At 29.7% G+C, this 22,988-nt stretch overlaps 2 protein-coding genes across 2 annotated transcripts; one reads left to right on the plus strand and one right to left on the minus strand.

Annotated features, from left to right (window-relative positions):
• Nucleotides 1–63: 63 nt before the first annotated feature.
• Nucleotides 64–22,670, minus strand: LOC145744669 (protein RRP5 homolog). The gene is made up of 38 exons (XM_082562580.1): nucleotides 22,517–22,670; nucleotides 21,926–22,069; nucleotides 21,588–21,758; nucleotides 21,324–21,444; nucleotides 21,048–21,176; nucleotides 20,609–20,724; nucleotides 16,103–16,174; nucleotides 15,051–15,419; nucleotides 14,859–14,933; nucleotides 14,441–14,598; nucleotides 14,010–14,128; nucleotides 13,715–13,833; nucleotides 13,401–13,549; nucleotides 13,034–13,136; nucleotides 12,734–12,865; nucleotides 12,146–12,359; nucleotides 11,541–11,710; nucleotides 9,828–9,925; nucleotides 9,555–9,664; nucleotides 9,319–9,435; nucleotides 9,057–9,166; nucleotides 8,489–8,685; nucleotides 7,639–7,771; nucleotides 7,321–7,466; nucleotides 6,746–6,959; nucleotides 5,825–6,011; nucleotides 5,227–5,431; nucleotides 4,625–4,781; nucleotides 3,545–3,684; nucleotides 3,293–3,430; nucleotides 3,105–3,189; nucleotides 2,280–2,429; nucleotides 1,965–2,108; nucleotides 1,709–1,803; nucleotides 1,099–1,267; nucleotides 835–988; nucleotides 597–762; nucleotides 64–518 (listed from the first exon to the last, which is right to left on the minus strand). The coding sequence occupies exons 1-38, from the start codon at nucleotides 22,625–22,627 to the stop codon at nucleotides 344–346; spliced, it is 5,562 nt and encodes a 1,853-aa protein (XP_082418706.1). The 5' UTR covers nucleotides 22,628–22,670; the 3' UTR covers nucleotides 64–343.
• Nucleotides 15,945–20,354, plus strand: LOC145744878 (uncharacterized). Its single transcript, XM_082562844.1, has 12 exons — nucleotides 15,945–16,043; nucleotides 16,302–16,459; nucleotides 16,718–16,849; nucleotides 17,020–17,159; nucleotides 17,490–17,993; nucleotides 18,073–18,142; nucleotides 18,348–18,534; nucleotides 19,073–19,169; nucleotides 19,242–19,389; nucleotides 19,494–19,629; nucleotides 19,704–19,873; nucleotides 20,156–20,354. Exons 2-12 carry the CDS (start codon nucleotides 16,308–16,310, stop codon nucleotides 20,352–20,354), a joined length of 1,935 nt encoding a protein of 644 aa, XP_082418970.1. The 5' UTR covers nucleotides 15,945–16,043; nucleotides 16,302–16,307.
• Nucleotides 22,671–22,988: the final 318 nt, after the last annotated feature.

The following is a 22,988-nucleotide window of genomic DNA, read 5'->3' on the forward strand; positions in this document are numbered from 1 at the left end:
AATCCACACCAATCTCCCTTTGCGTAAGGCGCTACAAACGGTATAAACTCCTGCTGAGCCAGCTCTTAATCAGCAGCATAATTATCGGGCAAATATGATTTACATACAATTCCAAACGTTCGAACTTCCCACATAGTGGATAAAGATATTTACAAAACAATAAAAACTTAAAAGGTAGGCAAAATCACGACTAGGGCGATTTTCCATTAGGCAATGATTAATAGGTAAAAAAATCTGCATCATTCAAACTGCTCACAAATATAATAACAAGTTGGATTAAATTTGTATTAACTATAACACAAAATTTTACAATTTATGATTTTATTTATAAACCAAATATCCCCTATTCCCCCATTCCTTTATTAGTTTGGCCCTCGATATAATCAATCGCTTTTTGTTTCACTTTGTTCACATTTTCTTCAGTGCCATACTTGGTTTCAAATTCAACAAAACGCTTAAAAAAACTTCGAATTTTTTTGCTGGATATTGTAATGGTGGTCACTCTATCTAAAACATTCCTGAAAAAATATAAAGTTTAATATTTGTCTTTATATTTTATGCTAAAATAATGTTTATGTAAGAAAATGTAATTTTACCTGGCATCTTCTATTCGTTTCGCCTTGATAAGGGTATCCACATACATAGACCAAACATCGGTTCGTTTTGGGTAAGTTAGCAACGCGTTTTCAAACATAGTTTTACCGCGTTCCTGCTCTCCAAAAGTAAACTCAAACTGAGCAAATTTTGAAATAACTTCCAAATCTAAAAATAAAAAATCGTTTAGGTCTTTTTGTCCAAAATTAGTATAGGTTAAAATTGCCTGTTTACACTTACGTTGTTTCTTCTCTAAAGCCTCTGTGCTTTTCTTTAAAATAGAATTTGCCTGATCAAAGTTTTTATTTTTCATAAGATATTTTAAATAGGCAATCCAAACTTCTTTGTTTTTTCGAAATTTCTTTAACATTTTTTGGTAGGTTTCGTCAGCCTCCTAAACAATACAAAATCCATCAATAATACTTTTTAAACAAAACTTAAACAATAAAAAATCGTAACTGCAAATTAATCTTTTAAATATTTGTAAAAGAAATTTATTTTTACATCTGATTTTCCCGATTCGTTGAATATGTTAGCCAAATGCGTCAGGACTTTCAACTGATCGTTTTGCTGCATAGCGCGCTCTAGCGTCTGCTCCAAAGTCAGCTCAGTCCCGTAAAGATTTTCCAAATTCAAAAGCGCGACCCAGACATTTAACTTCTCCTGTTCTTCTCTAAAAATAAAAAACAAAAACAAATTGAAAATATTTATGCACCTTATTTAAAAATAAAATAAACAAACAACCACACGTTGGTAAGATTACTAAAATTCTAAAAATAAATCGCATTTTTTAATTCTTAATCTTGTCAACAACAACCCCCAAAAAACGTTAAAAACAACAAACACTCGCTAAGTTATGCATGGACTTCAAATTTTTAAGGTGTTGGGAAACACCCTTGCAAACGTGCAGGCATTTAAGCATTACATCACACATTTCTATATACACCTAAATAGCTCAAGCATTTTAAACATTCGTGTGGTTAAAAATGACAACAGAAGCTTAAAATAACTGAAAATACTAGAAACGGATTAGTGAAACTAGTAACCACTATTGTTTAGTGATATACCTATTGACATAATAAATATAAATAATGAGGTTTAACTTGATATTTACCTGAAATTGATGGTCTTCAGTGCTTTTTGTGCAACGGCCCTTGCTTTGTCTGTCTCAGTTAAATGTAAATGGAAGGCCATATATCGTACCCATAACTAAACATAAGATTTTGTTAAAAAATGCACATATTATGCTGAAAAATACGCTATAATTGCAAAAAAATAGAAAAATAAAATAATAGGATGTAGTTACTAGAGGCCAAACACTTTAAAAAAAATTAAATATAAAGTTAATTTTGTAGTAACACTTGTCCTACCAGTGAACTTTGTGGATTAGAAATCATCATTCGTTCCCAATCAGCGGCGCTCTGTGGAGCTCTCTCGCCGTCCATCAACTCCCTTTCTCTCTTCATTATCTCTCGTTCCTCGTTTTTCTCATCGTCGCCTTTGTTTCTCTTTTTCTGTGCAAGAAATATGCCGAGTTAAAAATTTAAAATGAAATATATATTGTGTATGTATTATAGGCACCGTACGAGACGATAAAAATTGCGTGTTTTTAGGACTAGACATCGTTGGTTCGATTCCCGCTGTCCCCATATTTCAATTTTTAAGAAATAAACATTTTTAACAACCTGTTGTACGTTGTCTTCGATTCCGCTATCTTCTCCATTACTGGATCCTACCAATTCCTCCTCCTTATCATCCCAGACAAATCCTGGCTCCTTGATGACGTCAGAGTTTTCCATGACGTCATCATTCTGCGAGACCGAGGTAGTTTCGACCTTTGAAAAAATAAAAAAAATTTTTTTTTAATTTCAATTTTTTTTTTTAATATTTTTAGAATAATTTTTTTAATTTGTTTTTATTTTTAACCCCCTTTAACCCAGTAAGCGGTAGCAATACTGGCTAAACGAGCTTCCTGTTGCAATCAGAACAATGCAAAAAAATCAAATTTAAAACAAAACTTTTATCCGAAGAAATATGAGATCAGCAAAAAAAATCTCAACTTTGCGTGAGATCATTTTTCTTTTCACAAGATGTCTATAGATAGACTGCGTGAATAAGAAATAGATAATTTCCGTATATTAAAAACAAAAAATAATCTTTTTTCACATCCTGCTAGGTTAATAATAGAGGGGGCGTTATTGCGAGAAATTAGATCCCGGATTTTTATATATAGAATGCATTGTTTTGCAAAACGTAAACAAAAAAATGATAAAGAATTAAATTAGCTTTCAAACCTTGATAGTTTAAAGTTACCCTTTATATAGGCAAAAGTTCGGATAAATTAATTTTCAAATTGTTTTAAAAATATTATGGTTGAAAAATTGAATATTTAATACACAAAAATACAAGTTAGGTACACGCCTCTTTATGATGCAGTTTTTTTTGTGAAAAAAGCTTTTTTAACCATGTTTTTTTTGAATTGTATAAAGGACAATAATAAATCAATTTACTTGTACTTCGTCGCTTTTTATTTTAGTTTCTTTAATAAGTCGTTCAACAATCGCCTTACTAGTAATCTTCGCAATTTTTGGACTCCTAAAAAAATAATAAAACATTTTAAAACCTATCAACAACGCAATACCTAAAATGTAAAAGCCCCCTGTATTGTTTAGTTATAAATATTTTGTTATTTTCTTACTTAATATTTTCTTTAGCATCGTCTACTTTTCGTTTAATGTTTCGCAAAGGCAATTCCATTGAACTCGGAATTATGTCATCTTCCTTCGTGTCACGTGACAACATGGACAGCTCAACTTTGCCATCTAGCGTATGGATTCTAAAAAAAAAATTCGATTATAAAATATAACATTTTATGTATTTTTTCTTATTTTTTAATTTTTGAAAGGTAATATAACACAAATAAAAAGATTATTTTCGTATAAGTAGTTACCTTATTACGCAGCATTTAACCAATTTTCCGGGATAAAAAATCTTTTCTGCTTCCTTCTGTTCTGATATGTAATATTTGCTCGCTTTTCTAAACGTCACTCGACCGGAAACGTCACGTGACAACGATACGAAAATTCCCGACTAAACAGAAAATTAATAAAATCGAAAAAAAATTAAAAAAAGCAAAAAGATGACGTAATCGTTCAGGGGTGATAGTAAATATTTACCAGCAGTAAACAGGCCGCATTCTTATGCATTTACTGAATACTTCAGATTCCGAAAATGCGTGAAAACGTAAAGAACGTTTCTCCCAAAATTTCTTTTTGAGTTGGAATGTTAAATACCATATCGCCTTTTTTCTGTTAGCGCCCACGCAATATAAAGAGCAGGCTTAGGGTGCGTAAAATTTGTCCCTTCTCAAATCAAAAATAGAATGCATTACGTAGTCAAATACCAACGCACCGTAATCTAAGTAACGTGATATTGATAATTCAGGCGAAAAACCAACAAAAAAAAGTTTTTTTTTTAACAGCCTAAAATGTCAGACGGTTTTAATAAATTAACCGTAATTTAAACGTGTATTAAACTAGGATTTACGCCTCATTTAACATAGTTTATTTAACAGTTTATAATTGTTGGCGTTTCAAAAACAAAAACTAAATGGCGTAAAAAAAATTTCTATTTTTAGTATTCTAGTTCCTTTCGCATATTAATAATCTAACGCCGGTCTAAGCTTACATTTTCTCATTAGTGATTGACCCAAAAAATATCGTTAAAGTTCCAGTAGTGTTAAAGCGGTCATGGCAGTTGGCTACAAACCACAAGGTTTCGGGTTCGAGCCGCACCGATGCCACACTATTCGCTCTTGAGCCTGGCGTTTACTCATAGCTCAAAATCACGTCACAAAAGCGCACCCTTACCCAATTAAAAAAATTAAACCTATCACCTAAAAATGAGACAGAAAAAAAACGTAAAAAAAAATACTTTCTAAATTGCAAGCAGCGGGATTTAAACCTAAGATCTCGACTGTTAAAAATTATGACTGTTAAAAACTATACAAACAAATTAACTAGTAACTTACTGGTGAACAAGACTTAATATATCCTTGTACTATTTGTTTTGGTTTCAGGGATTTGATGTCGGTCACGTGTTCAGTAGGTGTGATGTCTTTCTGCATGGCTGATTTTTTGAGTGACAGGTGAAGGCGGGTCGGGTTGCTGTTATCAACAACACAACATCTGCGAAAAAAATCAACATTTTTTTAAATATTTATTTATCCTCGATGTGGGAAAGTCGACTTAACGAACTAAACATAGAGTAACATCGAGTTTGCCTTTTAGTTTGGGATAATATAAAACATAATTGCCTGATAATTTAGATGCTGTTTAAGTATTGGCTTAGCAGGAGTTTATATTGTTTATAGCGCCTTACTTTAAGAGCGCTACAGCATGAAAACATTAGGGATCGAGCCCATGACCTCATGCAGTAAAGCCAAGTGTTCTAACCACTACGACATGCTGCCGGCTTACGTTTTTTGGAATGTGAAAGTTTACGAACCAAAAGGTCTGAAGTTTTGACCAAATATACCTTGTATGCCTGATTAGGCTTTTATAAGTTCATTTTCACAACATTCATTAATAAGAAATCATCAAAATATATATCGTCTTATGTAATAAGTTTTACCTGACTGTTTGCCCTTGTGTAAAACTCTTAAGCGGTTTGTCACAAAATTCGTCGAACAAATCAGTCAAAAAAACTTTTCCTTGAATATCAAACTCTCCGTGCACTAATAACCCATCATTTATTATTTTCCGTATATCCACGTTCATTACCGAACCAGGCCCGACTGTAGTGACGTCATCGCCCGTTGTTGAATCAACAAACGCACCTAAAAAAATAAGAAACATTTTTAAACGAATTTAATATTGTTAGTAATTCATTTTTTAAATATAAATTTTTTAAGTGACGTAGTAGAATTGCCATTTAAGGTTTTTGGTTCAATCCCCACTGCCGACATTGCAATGTTAAGTTCTGGGTTTAATCCCCACTGCCGGCATTGCCGTTTAAGGTTATAAGTTCAATCCCCACCTCCGGCATTGTCATGTAAGGTCCTGAGTTCGGTCTTCACTGCAGACAATGCCATAAAGGTTCTGGGTTTGATCCCCACTGCCAATTTGTCAAAGTCAACTTAAGACTAAGTTGGAATAACAAATGTTACTCTATGTTAAGGCTTTAAAGTCAACCCAGCTATTTAAAAAAATTGGTAAATATCAAAAAATACCTGTTTTAGCGATATACAATGTACTTCCATCATTCTTGAGAACGTGACATTTTATTCCCATGCCAGGTTTAAATCTAGTTCTCGCTTTTTCAACTGTAGTTGGATCATCAGAAACAAAAAGTCGAGGTAGAAGAGCTTTAACGCCAGGTATTACCTCAGTCTGAAAACACTTGTGTTTCTTGTCAAACTAAAAATATTATTTTAATGTTAAAAAACATGTGATAATTAATTTTTCATTTGTGATGTGGAAAGGTCAACTTCACGACTTAGACATAGAGTAATTGTTGTTACTCTGACCCAGTCTTAAATAGATTTTGGCTGTTTGGGATTTCAATTCCCCGATTATTATATTCATTTTTATTTTGGCTTGGCAAGAGTTAATATTGTAACAATATTGAACTGTCGTTATCTACTTCTTAGTCACGTGCTTACACCTTTTATTTTTTCTAGTCACGTGTTTACGCCTATGTTATCTTTATTGTTTGCAAGTTGTGTTTTTTATATGTAAGCTTTTTTTGGACTAGTTTTTTTTCAAAGGGTTGAATTTATATTCTAATATTTTTTGTATTTATTTTCGATTCTATTTGAATAAGCTTAAATAAGATTGTTATTGTATAAATAAAGATTGAACCTGAAACTCAAAACGTTACAATATGTTGTGGAAAGGTCAACTTCACGACTTAAACATAGAGTAATTGTTGTTACTTTACTCAGTCTTGAGTTAATTTTAGCAGTTTTGGATTTTAATTGCCCAAAAGTAACCTTTTAATTATTTCTTTGGCTCAGCAGGAGTTTACCTTACTCAAGGATGCTTCAGCACAGAAGAAGTCAGAATCGAAGTTAAGACCCCATGTGGTAAAATCAAGTGCTCTAACCATTACACCATGCTGTCAGTTAACACATATATACAACCATACTTACAGTTTTAACATATGTTGTTACATATGAGCCAACTGAAAATATTTCTTCTAAAGTTTGAGTATCAGAAATTTCAAACTCAGCTTTTGGGCGAAACAAACTCAGCTCAAGAACACCCCTAGCGGCACGACGGTTGTTAGTGATGTCCAAAAAATAGTGGGTTTTGACGTCGCGACAGCCAATCACATAACAGGAAATTGTTTGTCCAACTTTTAGGCTAATTGACAAAAAACATATTTTTTTTTTTAATAAAAAGTTTTTAACAAATATTTATCATTGATGTGGGAAAGTCGACTTCCTGACCTAAACGTAGAGTTTGTTACCCCAACTTAGTGTCAAGTTGCTTTTAACAGTTTGAGAAATTATAGATTATAATTGCCCTATATTTAGGCTGCTGATTACGCACTGGCTTAGCCGGAGTTTACATCATTTAAAGTGCTTTAACAAGTGCGATACAGCAAAAGAACAGTGGGGATTGAACCGACGACCTCATGTAGTAAAGCCAAGTGTTCTAACCACTACAACACACCACCAGACCAAAGTGAAACATTTTGTCTTTAAAATTATTATTTTTTTACTTTTTCATTGGCAGAGTCTTGTCCTTTACATCCTTTAATATCTCAGATACATGTAATCTTCCTGTTACTTGTTTGTTGCTTTCAGTAAGAGAATCAAAATAAATAAGAGCACAAGTCGCTCTGATGGACTTCACTTGCCCTACAACCTGAGATAACAAAAAAAAATTATTAATTTATTGAATTTTAAAATAATTCATGCAAATAACAAAATTATTGTAATTTTTTTATTTATTTTTTTAATATAGGAAGGCAAACTTTACAGCCTAAACATAGGATAACATTGGCTACCCAATAATATTAAACCAGTTATTATTTTACTTTTTGTCCAACTTTGATATCCTTAAAATTATTTTCAATTCCCCCAGAATCTGACATTTCCGAATCTTGTCTAATTCTTGTTCCAACCCCCGGTTTCAATTTCAACGTTCCCAACATAAAACCATCGTCCATCCTAAAAACAGTAAAGAAATTGTTAAGGAAAAACTTTAAATTTATATTTTATTTGTTACTTAAAACTTAAAGTAAGGCTTTTTGGCGAAAACATTTTTTTTTTTAATATATCTTTATCCTCGATGTGGGAAAGTCAAATTCACAACCTAAACATAGAGTATCATCAGTTACTCCGACCCAGTCTCGAGTTGCCTGTGGTAGTTTAGGATAATATAGATTATTATTGCCCAATAATTATAGTGCTGATTAAGTGCTGGCTCAGCAGAAGTTCATACCGTTTATAGCCCCTTACTCAAGGGCGCTACAGCATGAGACCAGTGGGGATTGAACCCACGACTTCATGTGTAGTCTAGCAAGTGTTCTTACCACTACACCATGCTGCCGGTTGAATAGAGTAACATATGTTACCCCAATCCAGTCTTGGGCTGACATTGGCAGTTAGGAATATTAATGATTATAAAAGCCCATAGTTTAATTAGTTTTTGATATTAACATTGCCTGCATCTACAGATAACGAAACTTATATGTCCAATTTATTGTCCTACTCAATAAAAAACTGCCATTCGTAGTGCACAGGTAAATTATCACAGGCAAATATTAGTTGAAAGTTGCAACCATGTTACAATAAATGAAATATCGATCTTGACTGTCTGGCGGTTTTACCAACTAGTAAAAAACACCAAAAATCATAATTCAAAAAATTAATATTAAAATTTACTTTTTGACAATTTCCGATTTAATAGTTTGCCCAATTTTAAGAATTCTCCGGTCAAATTGTTTTGAGTTATTGGAATGAAGGTTGGTGGCAACCATCACCAAAAACCCAGAGTTATTTGAATCCTTGTTGATATACCCAATACTTATATCATCATTTATGTATATCATATCAACATATACTACTCCATTGGTTGACTTCTAAAATTAAAGAAAAAATATCAAAAATGAAAATATATATAACGAAGCTTAGTGGACGCTATATATATATATATAAATCCAATTTATAGTCTAGCAAAATAAAAAAACTGCAGTTTGTGGTGTGCGAATTAATTATTGCGGGCAAATATTAATTAAGAGTTGCAACCATATTACGACAATTAAAATCCAGACAGTAGGGCAAGCTATTGATTGAACAGTTGATACAATATTTAAGAAAAAGTTTGGGGGGGTATATATATATATATAACAATTAGTACACCTAAAACTGTTAAGACTGATTTACATTTTTTATTACATATCTTTAGCATTTTCTATAAACAAAATTATTAAATAAAAAACAAACTGTTTACCTTTTGTTTTGGGAGGTTTTCGTAATAATTTAAAACTAGTTGTTGATTGGTTAGAAATATTTGTTGTTCAACAACATCAACATGAACGACAACAGCTTTATCTAAAGGTTCTGTTCAACAAAAAAAAATTTAAAAGAAAATTTATTATATATAACAAAATCAAAATATTAAAAGGTATATTTGTATAAAAGAATTTATTTTATTATTTCGGAAACTTATTTTTACAAAAATTTATTTTAAAATGATAAAAAGTTGTTTTAACCTTGTTTATCTAATAAAACACAGGTGTAGTCAATATCCAATCCATTAATAGTAACTACTTCTTGATCATCATCATTTTTATTACAAGATATATCAACAACTGTACCGATCTTCAAATCTAAAAAATAAAAAAAGCAAAAAATAATGTAAAAATTAAATATCTGGAGTTTTAAATATAAATTGATTAAATATAAATTGATCATAGATTCATCATAGTAAAAATAATGTTTCTTTTACCTTTTAATACCATGTTGCCCAGTTCGACAACTTTATTTCTTTGAGAATTATATTCGACAATTCGTGTTTCTTTTTCTTTACATTCAGAAGGTCGAAGTGACAACAAAAATCTAAAAATAGAAGATAATATAGAGTTAAACCAAAAGTCACAAGAAATTACAATTACTATATATACTTAGGCTTAACATACTCAATTGAATATTTTTACTTGATTTAGAAACAGTATTTTAAAGTTTTTTTAGTAAAAGACGAGTAGCAATATTTTGTACCAACCTTTGCTTTTCCAGATTAACTTCTGATACTTTAGCAATAACAGATTGGCCATCATAAAATTGATCGGTGGTTGTCTCCAAGTAATAATCAGTCAGCATCTAAAAAAAAATTAAATACAATTTAAAACTAATAACCTTACAAAGTAAAAAAAAAAAATTTACATTAAGTTACTTATGGTAGGCCCACTTGTAGTACATTTAACTAAAGAAATCAAAAAAAAATAATTGCAAAAGTCATGCTAGAATGTTTGTGATATATAAAAATGTAAGGTCAGATAAGAAATATGTTATTAGACCTAAGGATTTTGATGATTAATTAAAGTTAAACAGGGGTTACATATGTAAGAATATTACAACAGGAAAACAGGCAACAATGAATCAACCATCATATACACCAATAAGCAATTCATAAACCATAGTCTACATATATGCTATACAATAACAGCCTGTATCTTAAAGGCTTAAAATTAACAAAAAATGTCTACAACTACTACTACTACTTCAATATCAACAACAATAGCAACAAGCAGTAGTTTATCTACAGTGGGTCTTGTGTTAAGTGGATTTATTGGTGGGGTGGTGTTAGCTTCATTAATATTTATAGTGCTTTTATATAGACAAAGCAAACAGACTGGAGAGAGACAAAGTTTAAGCAGCCAAGAACATCGTAAAGACAGCATCTCATCTCAAGGAATTGTTTACACTAGGAATAGCTTAAACGAAACTCGGTTAAAAAGTGATATCAAGCAATGGAGATCGGGCTATTCAGACAAATCATCCACAACAGAAGAATCCTCTGTTACTGATTTAGAGCGAAAAATAACCCCGAAAAAACAGACTGCTGTTTATGAAGAAAATGTAGGCCCTCAAAACAATATCCAAGGAAGTTTAAAATTATCGCATCAAAACACAACAACAAATCAAACCACAGTAGCTCAGTTTAAAATAGAATCTGACAACAAACAGCAGAATAAAATGTACACAAAAATGAAATCATTATCGACCAAACAACGCCAACAACAAGTTCATTCTTCACCACGAAAAATAAAATCAAAATCTTTAAGCGGTCCAGTAGAGTATAACGAAGAGCAACCTAAAACTTCGCTTTATGAATATTTAAAAGGTTTAAAAAGAAGTAAAAAACAACAAAACAAAAACCAAGATATGTATGTAGAAAAGAAAGAGGAAATTAAAACTGATATTGAAGAACAAATATATGCAAAAAGCAGCCACTAAAAATTGTTAATGTTTTGTTTAAATAAAAGTTTAATAAAATTCAAGATATTGAATTTGCATAATTTATATTGAATTTGCATAATTTGAAATTTGAATTTGCATAATTTGAAATTTGAATTTGCATAATATTGAATTTGCATAATTTGCATAATTTAAGATATTGAATTTGCATAAGATATTGAATTTGCATAAATAGGGAATTAATATTAAGAAAGGAATATGTATTAGAAATGTATAGTTAACAATATACAAAAGTGACATCATAGATTTCTTAAAATTAATGAATCATATTTGTAATGCATAATACTTAACATTAATTATTTATAGAATATCAGAATAAAAAAATCACCAAATTTAATTTATTTTACTTATTTTATATACTGGTAAAAAAAAACTCACAATAAGATAAGGTATATTCAAAAATTGGCACAACTTAATATTAAAATTTCTTAATAAAACAAATAATATATTTTCTTACCGATTTTGGGCAAAGGCCAACCAAGTTGTTGGAGATATCAATAAAAGCACCAAATTGAACAACTTGTTGGATAAAACCCGGAATTATTTGACCTTCCTGAAGATCAGCAAAAACTAACGGAGTTTCAATTCTACTTGTCGAAAAGTTAAACAAACTTCTCTTCATAGAAACTAAAAAAATTAATTTTAGATTTAAAAATTGTTTTTGTTATTTTAATTTTTTTTTAATTTCTTGGGGGACTTATTTATGCTTTATGTAGCAAGTTTAACTTCACAACCATACAAACAGTTACATTTGCTACCCTAACCTAAGTTTGGGTATAAAATCAGCCTTTTCACATTAACAAAATTTAAATCTCTACTGCTCTCATGCTGTAGCTCCTTTAAGTAAGGTAACAATTTAAACTTCTGCTGAGCCAACACTTAATCAGCAGCTAATTTATCACACAATTATAAACAATAATATTTCAGACTGAGTCAGGGTAACTAATGTTACTCCATTTTTAAATGGCAGAAAAATATAAATGAAATCGGGGATAAATAAATATAAAAAAAAATTACACAAAAAAAATCTTAAAACTTAATATTAAGTAAAATAATATTCACCATTCAAGGATGATTTCCTTATGTAAGTAACACAATCTTCAAGAACACTTCCAACAGAAATAGTTGAAAACAACTCTTGTGATATTGTAAGGAAATCTGACAAATGTTCTTTATATAATCTAGCACTTATCCATTCTTCAGATGGGATGTCGTTGTTTATTATCAAAACCTTGAAAAAATCTTTCTCTTTGTCTGTAACTTTCACTGAAACAATCTAAAAAAACAAACTTTTTTAAAAATGTTTTTACACTTATTTATTCTTAATTTAAAAAGGTCGACTTCACGACCTAAACATAGAGTAACATCAGTTACCCCGACCCAGTCTCTAGTTGCCTTTGGTAGTTCGGGATAATATAGATTATAATTGCCCAATAATTATAGTGCTGATTAAGTGCTGGCTCAGCAGGAGTGCATACCGTTTATAGCGCCTTACTCAAGGGCGCTACATCATGAGAACAGTGAGGATCAAACCCAAAATTTCATGTAGTGAAGCCAAGTGTTCTGACCACTACACCATGCTGCCGGCATTTACAAACAACGTTTTTTAAATACAACCCTTGTTTTTAGTAAAATTTGCATTTAATTTACCTTATTTGCTGGCATGACAAGATTTGTAGTTTTTGGTTTATCGACATTTTTCTTTTCAGTTTGTGAAAGACAAAACGATAATTTTAAATTATTAAGTTCAGGTTCACATGATAATACACGAGCTCTCATAACCTAAGAATACCAAAATTATTTCATAATTAAAAAAAAATATTAAATAAAAAGAATGTCAATATGATAAGGAAATCACAAAAAATAAAATTATTTTTAACCCTGTTAATATAAATATAACAATTGCCTTTAAAAATTTAGAATTTTTTTTAATTAAGATTTATTTTTTACCTGCCCAATAAAAAAAACTTTTTGTGGATTTTCGACAACTTCAGCAGATAATTGAGTCTTGGGAACCAATCCACAAATATCATCATAAAGCTTTAAAATTACTCTAAAAAAATATATGTAATAATGCTGTTTTACATGTAATTTCAAGAAAAAATAAAAAACAAAAACACACTATAATTTAACTACCAAATTTTATAAAATTAATGTCAATAAAATAAAAAAGTTAAAACAAAAAAACTTAATCTTCTTTGGCAAAGCTAATACTATTAGACATTATAATAAAAAATGTTACTATTTAAAACCTTTTAAACATGTATAATTAAACAGAACAAATTTCCTAAAATTTGATTTCTTTTTTATAATTTACCCATAATCTTTAATAACAGTTATATATCCATGTACAATTTGACCAATAGTTATATCAGTGTAGTTTGTTACGACGGGTAGCTTGGATTTCAATAAAGTGGGCTTACAAGTTAGTTGTATATGTCGCCTTTTTGGGTCAACGCTCAAAACCTAAAAAATAAAAAAATATCAAAATTACAAAAATTGAAAAAAAATAAATTGTAAATTAGTGCCAAATAATTTAGCAATATTATAAAGTAATACACATTTTAAAAAGTACTTTCAATTATGCATCAAAGATTAAAACACTTTTTTTTCGATAATATTTAAATTTACCCTGCAATTAATAACATCAGAAACAGCATATTTCTTCTCAGGGTGTTGTAACACGATGTCTGAAATATGCAAGTTTGAAACAAAACCTTTTAAGTTCCCACAACCACGAAACTCCTCGTCTAAAAAAAAACAACAATAAGACAAAAATATTGCTATTGCTATCAACTCAAGACTAGGATCAAGGTAACAAATGTTATCTCATGATTAGGTCAAAAAATTGGCCTTCCAACATCGAGAATAAATAAATGTAAAAAAAAATTCTAATCACAAATTTTTATAAAAATAAAATAAAAACCTTTTCCAGATCCAATCTTGACCAAGAGACCCCTGTGATTGATAGCCATTACTTTTGCTTGCACTACTCCCCCAATTTTCACATCTTCATATCGCAGGAAAGCTGCTTCTAACATACTCCTAAAAATAAAAAAAATAAAAATTTGTTACTACAATTGATTTTACCAAACATCTTTTTAATATACACTTATACATGATGTAGAAAAGCCGTCTTTCTGGCCAAAACATAGAGTCAACCAGATCAAAAGTAGATTTTGGCAGTTTCCAATATTATTTATTTTTTAACAGAAGTTTGTTTATAGCTTACTTAAAGATGCTATAGCATGGAAGCAGTGGGGATCAAACCAAGAACCTTCTATAGTAAGGCCAAGTGTTTAAACCAATACATCATGCCACTATACCAAACAAAATTAAAACACAATTTTTTCTCACTTTTTTAAAGTAAGTTCCAAAATTCCTTCAATGTTACAATTCTGAATTACTTTTGCTTTGTAAGATTTCTTCTTCACCAGTTCACTCATAGAAACATCTATCCGATTGTCAGATAAATGCTTGATTAGAATGATGCCAGTAGGGCCATTATTATCCAACTACAAAAGACAAAACATAAGCTTTTTAGTATTTATTTATTCTTGATGTGGAAAAGTCGACTTTAAGACCAAACTAGAGTAACATCAGTTACCCCAAACCAGTCTTAAGTTAACTCTGGGTAGTTTAGGATATTACTGAATGGTTGTTGGCTCTTGAAGTTGGTATATACAGTTTAAAAGGTCTTACTTGTAGGGTTACAACATAGAGGTAGTGCTTTTATAAACGAATACAAAAATAATAAAAACAAGTTTGTTGTTACCTGTCCAACTAAACCTATTCCCTTAAGTTTATGTTTGACTGAAAATTTACATTTTTGACCAATCAAAAAATTGTCCTGCAAAAATAAAGTATAGAAAAAGTTATATACATATATTTACAAAAAAAATTATATTTTATAAAATTAAAATATGTTGAAATTTAAAATATGAATTTTTTTTAAATGAATAGATACCTTATTAGAGCTTAACAACTCCAATCTTTCCTCGTCCCTCCATAACTTTGGATTGGTTGCCAAGGCAACATGTTTAAGAACATTAACATACAAAATACATGCAACAACATTATCATCCTTGTCAAAATTTAATTTCTTGGTTTTTGACACTTTTGTATCTGCTTCTTGCAATTCATCTTTAACGTTTTTACTCCCTTTCTTTTTACGCTTTTTGATTGGTTCTGAATTTTCTTCACCTTCGGAATTGTTTTCTTCCGTTTTTTCAGTTTCTGTGACTTCTTTTTTCTTTTTTTTAAAAGGTAGTGAATGTAAGATTGCAACGCTGCCTTGGAACTCGAGAAAATTCCCGATTTGACCTCTAGGAAGTTGCTGTCAAAACAAAAAAGAGTTTAAACACTAAATTAAGTTACTAGAAAAAAAATGAAAGACATAGTTAACAACAAGAGAAAAATATAAATGCTTATGTAAAAAAGTGTTTTAAAAGCATGACACTGTAAAGTTTAAAAAAAATAGTGTTTATAAAGTGTAATAAATTGTTTTCATTATAAGATCTGTTGCAAATTACTGTTTTATTCTAAGTAAAGTAGTATGAAAAAAAGTAGTACAAAACATGAACTGTTTGTTGTTTGATTAAACGAATAGGTCAGTACAAAAATTTGAAAAGTGCTTATGTCAAAAATTTTAATACCAAAGTGGACAACACAAAAGGAACGCTGATTCAGTGCCCAAGTTAATCTTGTCACTTACTTAAAAAAATTTAACCGCTACGCTAAGAAAAGACACTCCAATACACACTTAACACGATGGCCTAATGAATGCCAAATAACACTTAAACATACTACAGTTCTAGTTAAGATAAAGCCGTAAAATTAAATTAGATCGTTACTGAACACAGAAAGGTTAAGACAAACTTTCAAAGTTTCAATTGCCAATTAATTTTAAATGCAAAATAAATTAGGTTTGCTTATGTAAAAATAATGTCAGAATTTACAGGTTAGTTTATATATAGTAAAACAATTAACTGAATTTTGAGTTATGTATGTTTAACTTACCTTGGTACATTTAAATTTAACCAATGTTCCAGGCAGAAGTGAATCCAAAGTGATTTCTTGTTCAGATTTTGTCTGAAAAATAAAAAAAGAATATAGTTAAATAAAAAACAAATCATAACCTAATAATAGCTCAATATTTTTTAAATTTCAAAAACCTGCTAAAAATTATAATTTTAAATTTATTTTAAAATGATTTTAGAATGATATGGGAAGTTCAGCCAGTTCTCAGAAGAAGGAATCAGTAGAACATCAAGCAAGAAGACAATTACTTTTGCAGAGGAAAGTGACGACCGATATTCTTGAAAAACTGGCAAGAGTTTTGCCAACTGTCACTAATCCACTTGGAAAAACATTAAAGTAAAAACAATTTCAAAATTGCATCAAATTGGGATTCAAAATTAGTCCAAAAATTTAGTTTTTTATATTGTTTTTTAAACTAGTGCATTGCTCTATATTTTTACATTGTAAGGGTTACAATAGCTTTGCAAAGTGTCTACTTTAATATTTTTACAAAAGATATACAAAGTCAACAGAAAAAATCAAATGCCTTAGTTTTTTCAATAAGGTTAACCCCAAAAAATGTAAGTAAAGTTGAAATTAAAATAATTTTTGCAGACTTGATAAAGACTCGGTTACTAATCTACAGTGGAAAGCAAATTTAAGTTATCTGGAAGATTGGAAGAAGTGGAAAAAAGACGAAGCAACTATCGGAAATTTAATTAACCTTCTGAAGGCTGCTACCCACAAGTAAAAAAACTAAATATTAATTTTAGGTTCTCTTGCAAAAAAGGTTGTTCTTTAATAAATATCTTAAGTAAATAACATTTTTCTTGAAATACAATTTTTACATGTGTTTTAAATCATTTTAAGTTGCAATAATTAGAAAAATTTTTCAAAAAAAAAAATTATTTTTCTAGACCTGAAGATTATGAATGTTTATTTAACATAAGTCGTGAACCTAAAAATGCAACAACAGCAACTGATAGAACTCTTGAATCACCGAAACCAAGTCCAACACCAAGAAAAAAAGAAGCAGATTTTCTTTCAAAAGAAGGCAGTAAATAAATCGATAATTTTATCAAATAATTTTGAGCATAGGTGAACATTAAACTGAGGGGTGGGTTGCCACATTAAAAAAGAAATACAAAAATCTTAAAAAAAATTTTTTAATCATACAAATTTTTTTTGACAAAAACCCTTTTTAAAAATTTTTTTTCTTGAAATTTAGTTAACTGTTTGGATAATGGTCGAATCACACAACTCATGGTTGGCCCACCCCCCTTCTAATACAAGCTTAGTATCAACATTATTTTGTAAGTTTTACAATTTTTTGTTTAAACCTAAAAATTTTTAAAAATATATTTAAAAAAAAAAATTTATTTTTTAGATGCTCTGTTGCGTAAAAATCCTTCATCGAGTTTTCAAAATCAACCAATTAAAAGTCGTCTGTCCTACCAGAAAAGTGCATCAAAAACACCAAATTTGGGTTTTAACACACCATATCAACCAGTACCAATTCAATACAAACCAGATTCAATAAAATCGCATCATTCAAATAAAATTTCTGAAACACCATTTTTAACCAGTTTCAGTCAACGTCAGCAAACACCATATAAACCAGATTCTGTAAAATCTTACCATGACCAACCGACACCAACATCAACCAAAGTAAGCCATAAAACACAACCATACATACCATATTCAAACCAAAATCAACCAGATACCAACCCTATAACACCATTATCAACCAAAATCAGTCAAAAAACAGAACCTCATAAACCAAATATCGAAACACCATTTCCAACAACAGTAAATGCCAAATCAGAAAAATCGCCAGATAATAAAGTACTTGATGATTATTTTACAACACTCAACACATCAGAACCAAGAGGTAATTCCATTTTCTTTTTTTGTTAATTAATTTAAATTCTATTATTACAAACACCTTTAATATATATTTTAACTTGCAGATTCTAATATATTAAACTCAGGGTCCAAACCAAACTATCCTGTCTTTTTAACAGAAGAAAAACAGTTAAGGTAAAAACTGAAATACAAACAGTTAAATACCTTTTTTTAAAATAAATTTCTTAAAAAAAATCTAAATTCTTAAAAAACCTTAATGATTACATACTGAAAGTGCACAAAAGGCATATTTGAATGAAAAAAATCGCTGCTTTAACACAACTGATATCAAATCGCTGCTTTAACACAACTGATATCAAATTTTAATCCAAATTTTTAGTCCACAACATAGCAATCTTCAATCACGTAACTCAAGTGATACACAACATCCATGGATAGATTACAGAGACTGGGGAAGAATTGACACAACTTGGACATTCGGTCAAGTCGATCAATTTGAACAATTTGATGCCAACTCACAACTCAAAATTGGAAATTATTTACCAGGAATTGTTAAACTAAACCAAGTAATACACTAGGCCTACTGTTTAAGTTCTCATGCTGTAACGCCACTGAATAAGGTGCTATAAAAGGTATGCACTCCTGCTGAGTCAATACTTAAAAAGGGTAACCAGACACTTCGGCCCCCGGACACTTCGGCCAAGACACTTCAGCAAAAAATTTTTTTTCAAAACAGCGAGGATTTTGCATTTTAATTACCGCAAAAAATTTTATTTTCGCGTAGATATATACAGTTTTTTAGACAATATTTGAAACAAATTAAGCAGTAAATTGTCTTTGGCCGAAGTGTCCGGGGGCCGAAGTGTCTGGCATTCCTTAAAAAGCAGTTCAATTATTCGGCCATTATAATATATAATATCCCAAACTGCCACAGGCAACATAAGATTGGGCCGGGGTAACTGATGATACTCTATGTTTAGGTCGTGAAGTGGACCTTTCCACATCGAGAATAACCAATTGTAAAAAAAATTTTAAATTGGAAAACAGATAAGAAAATGTGCCTTTTTGATATTTTAAAAATTTAAAAGCAATTTATTTTTTTAGATGATTGTAGTTTCAGACACAAATGAAAAGATGTTGCATTATTTTACTTCATCAGGCCAACATTACAAATCTGTCAGCACTGGAAATCTTACACCAGGTTAACTTAATATTACAAATAGTCTTAGGTTTTACTTCCAAGCATTTGAAATTTATTTAATATTTTCCATAGGAGGTATGTGTAGTAGTGGTATAGATACTGTTGCAGTTTGTTGTGGCACAGTGGTGGCTATATGGAATAATAATGGACAATATATGGGTGAATTTGGAAGGGGGATTTTTGATTGGTGTAGGGGAATATGCATGGATCAAAATGACAGGTAAAAAATGAGGTTATTTAAAAAAAAATTCTGCCTTAAATTGGATTTAAGTATAACCAAATTTGTAATACAACAAAATAAGTACTTGAACGTTATTATAAAAGGTATATTGTGACTGATATTGAAGCCAACACAGTTACGATCCACAGTAAGGATGGTCAAATGATCAACAGACTACAAACCAATGAAACAAACCATTTCAACAGACCATATTACACCACTGTAAACCACAGGAACCAGGTAAGTACACCCAAAACTAGCATGGTTTTAATATTTCAAATTCATAATAAAAAATAAAAACTTTTTGCTTATAGATATTAGTTAGTGATAGCCGAAACCACTGCATCAAAATATTCGATAAAAATGGTTCGTATTTAAGTAAATTTGGTTCGTTTGGTGGTGGACCAAGTCAGTTTCGAGTACCACTTGGTGTAATAACTGATTGTTGTGGAAATGTGTTAATTAGTGATTATGGAAATAACAGGTAAAATAATTTGACTTTGAGACAAGTTGAATAAAAATCGCAAACAAATGTTTTAAATTGTATAACAACAAGTTAAGTAGAAAATATATGAATTAGTTTAAATATTAATCTGTAAAAACCAAAATATATTGTAAAAAAATGTCATAATTCTTCTGTATAAAAGTCATTAAATTTGTTAGCCACTTTTTAATCATGTATACAATTAATTAAAGAACTTTAAAATTTTTTTCTTAGTGTGAAAAAAAATTAAATTAAAAATAAATTAACTAAATATATTAACAGGGTTAGTATGTATAGCAGTGGTGGCTGGTTTTTAAAACATATTCTAACAAGAGAAAACCAGATAGGTCAATCTATTTCCATAACAACTATAAGCAAACGAAAGCTCGTTCTAAGCACAATGGGTCAAAACTACCTCAACGTTTTTGAGTTTTTACAAATGGGGGAACGGGTTTCTCCGTTATTAGATTACCTTCAGTAATTTTTATAAAGTTTTTTGTTTTTGTAATTTTTTTTATGATCTTAATTGTTTTATTACTTTAACTTTTTTATATTTTTTGTTTTCATGATTTTTGTTGCACAATGTTAATATTAGATTGATTTTTATTACTAATTTTTAGTATATATATACCTTACTAGGGGATAAATGTTACTTCAAAAAATAAAATAATCTAAAATTAACATGATGACTTAAAAAACTAATAATAATAAATATAGAAATTTAATTAAACTTACGATTGATTTGTTAATTTTTCTTGAATCATTCGAAAGAGTTAAAATTTTCCCGTCACTTTTAACTTTTGTTACTAAACATCTGATAACATTTCCTTGTACAAGGGTTTTATTGGGATCTAATAAAAATAACAAAAAAGAACAATTCAGCAAATCTTTACTTATATATATTTCTAGTTTTAAAGTGAACTCCTGTTATGTCAAAAACCAATTGGCATCCTAATTAGCAAGTAATTATATTTAATTTTATTTTAAAGAGCCCAAAGTCAACTCAAGACTTCAGAGTAACAAAGAATTCAATTTATGTTTAGGCTAAAGTCAGCCTTTCGAAATGGGTACAACAAAATACAAAAAAATGTAAACCTATATTTTTTATCATGTTTTTTTACGAAAAGTGAGACAATAAAAAATGCTTTAGAATTAAATATATTTTTAAACCCACCCGCTTGTTTAAATGGTATAAAAGCATTCACATTTTTCTTTCCAATATCAACAATATACCCATGATCTTCAATTGATTTAACCACTCCACTTAGGTGCTGGCCATTTTTTATATTCGAAACAATTACACCTAAAAAAATAATATCAGCACCATCTATGTTATATGCTTGACTTTATAACAATATTTAAAAATTTGTAAATGTATATTGTTATACATATCATTTTTTATTAAATTTAATTTGCTATTAAAAAAAAAATTAAACTATATTTTACCAACCTTCATTAACTGCTTGAGGGTCCAATGAAAGTTGAATGCTTTTAGTAATTGGATTCAAACCACAAACAGAACAAACAACCAGTTGACCAACATAGAATAACTCAGATAGTGCTGGGATAGACTAAAAAAACAAACTTTAATTAATAAAAAGAAAAATAGTTAAATATAAAAATGTAAAAAAAAGATTATGTTCAGGTCGTAAAGTCAACCTTTTTACATCAAAAATAAACATTAAAAAAAACTGTTTATACTATGATGATATACCTCCATTTCTGTTTCAATTGATTGTAGTTGTTGTTGTAACTTGTTGGTATAGAAAGTTGAAATTCGATTTGCTTTCACAAATCCTGTGTTACAGTTTGGTAAACTTAACATAATCTCTAGTTCAAATATTTCTTTTACACATCCAAGAATTAACATTCCTTCATGGAATTTCTGCAGAATAATAAAGATCATATTTATACTTTTAAACTAAAGAGCATTTTGTTACTGTAACATTTTTCCCTTACAAGGTCAGAAGTTTATTAAATTGGCAAATTTTGGCAACAGAAGTTATAACTTTAATATGTCGCATAATCAATATAAATGTAGAATTAAATTACCTTAAATGTAAGATAGTCAACCGATGTCATTCTACTTTCATCCGATTCAATTTCTTCCCGAGCCGCTTCTGGCCAACCTTCCAAATCACTTTTTCGTTTTCGATCTTTTGACTTCTCAGGTCTTTCCTTAATAACTGTTGGATTCTAAAAAAAATAAGTAATACTTAATGCTATGCAACATATTACAAAAAAAAATAATTAATCTTTAGGCATTTTTTAACTATTGGAATTAAAAAATACATTTTTGTAGTTTTTACACAATTTTGCTTATTTTAAAAAAAATATTGGAGAATGTAAGCTTTTATAACAATCCAACAATTGCAATTAATATTTAACAATAATTTGGACATAAAGTATAATTTGGACATAAAGTACGGGATGCGGGATAGTGCGGGACCGTATGTAAATGCGGATTAACTTTAAAGGTCAAGAAATGATGCAAAATTGAATATAAAGCACAAGGGAAGATTAGGAGAGGGTATAAAAAGTCCGTCCTTTTCCGCATTCAGCGTTTTTTTTGTTAACGTTTACATACGGCCTCGGTACTTCCCGCATCCCGTATTTTAGTACTACCCAATAATTTTTATATACCTCTCGAAATAAATTATCCGGTCGATCCATTTGCAGTTTTGGTTTCTTGGTTGGAACTGAACTTGGAATTCTGGGAGCTTTTCCACGTGGAAAACATTCTTCTTCTGCCATTTTTTATCTTTTTTCTTAAGATTTTTACAGACTACAAAATAAGAATTTGAAATCTACGAAACAACAAAATATTAACAATTTCATAAAAACCAAATATGCACGATTGTTTTAAACGTAGTTACAAATTTTATAGTACTTTAATTGCTAAGAATTTCGCACAAAGATATACAAAATATTTATAGAAACACGAAATCTAAAATCGTCTTTTTAATTTTATAAGTTCATAGATTTAACGTATATTAAAACACTAAATAACTAAACCTGTCTAAAAATATAGACTTACTGTTATACACAGCCAAAACATACACATAATTTAGCCTAATCAAGTATTAAAACACAATCTTTTCGAATTTTTTATTTA

The sequence above is a fragment of the Corella eumyota genome, chromosome 3 (genome assembly GCF_963082875.1).
Source record: "Corella eumyota chromosome 3, kaCorEumy4.1, whole genome shotgun sequence".
Taxonomy (NCBI): domain Eukaryota; kingdom Metazoa; phylum Chordata; class Ascidiacea; order Phlebobranchia; family Corellidae; genus Corella; species Corella eumyota.

Coding starts and splice junctions, on each gene's coding strand:
- LOC145744878 (XM_082562844.1), top strand. CDS start 16,308: ATGGGAAGTTCAGCCAGTTCTCAGAAGAAGGAATCAGTAGAACATCAA. Junction 17,160..17,489: donor TTTTCTTTCAAAAGAAGGCA/GTAAATAAATCG, acceptor TTTATTTTTTAG/ATGCTCTGTTGCGTAAAAAT. Junction 18,143..18,347: donor ACAGAAGAAAAACAGTTAAG/GTAAAAACTGAA, acceptor CCAAATTTTTAG/TCCACAACATAGCAATCTTC.
- LOC145744669 (XM_082562580.1), bottom strand. CDS start 22,627: ATGGCAGAAGAAGAATGTTTTCCACGTGGAAAAGCTCCCAGAATTCCA. Junction 9,926..11,540: donor TTGGCCTTTGCCCAAAATCG/GTAAGAAAATAT, acceptor ATTTTTTTTTAG/ATGCTGACTGATTATTACTT. Junction 7,467..7,638: donor ATATCAAAGTTGGACAAAAA/GTAAAATAATAA, acceptor TTGTTATCTCAG/GTTGTAGGGCAAGTGAAGTC.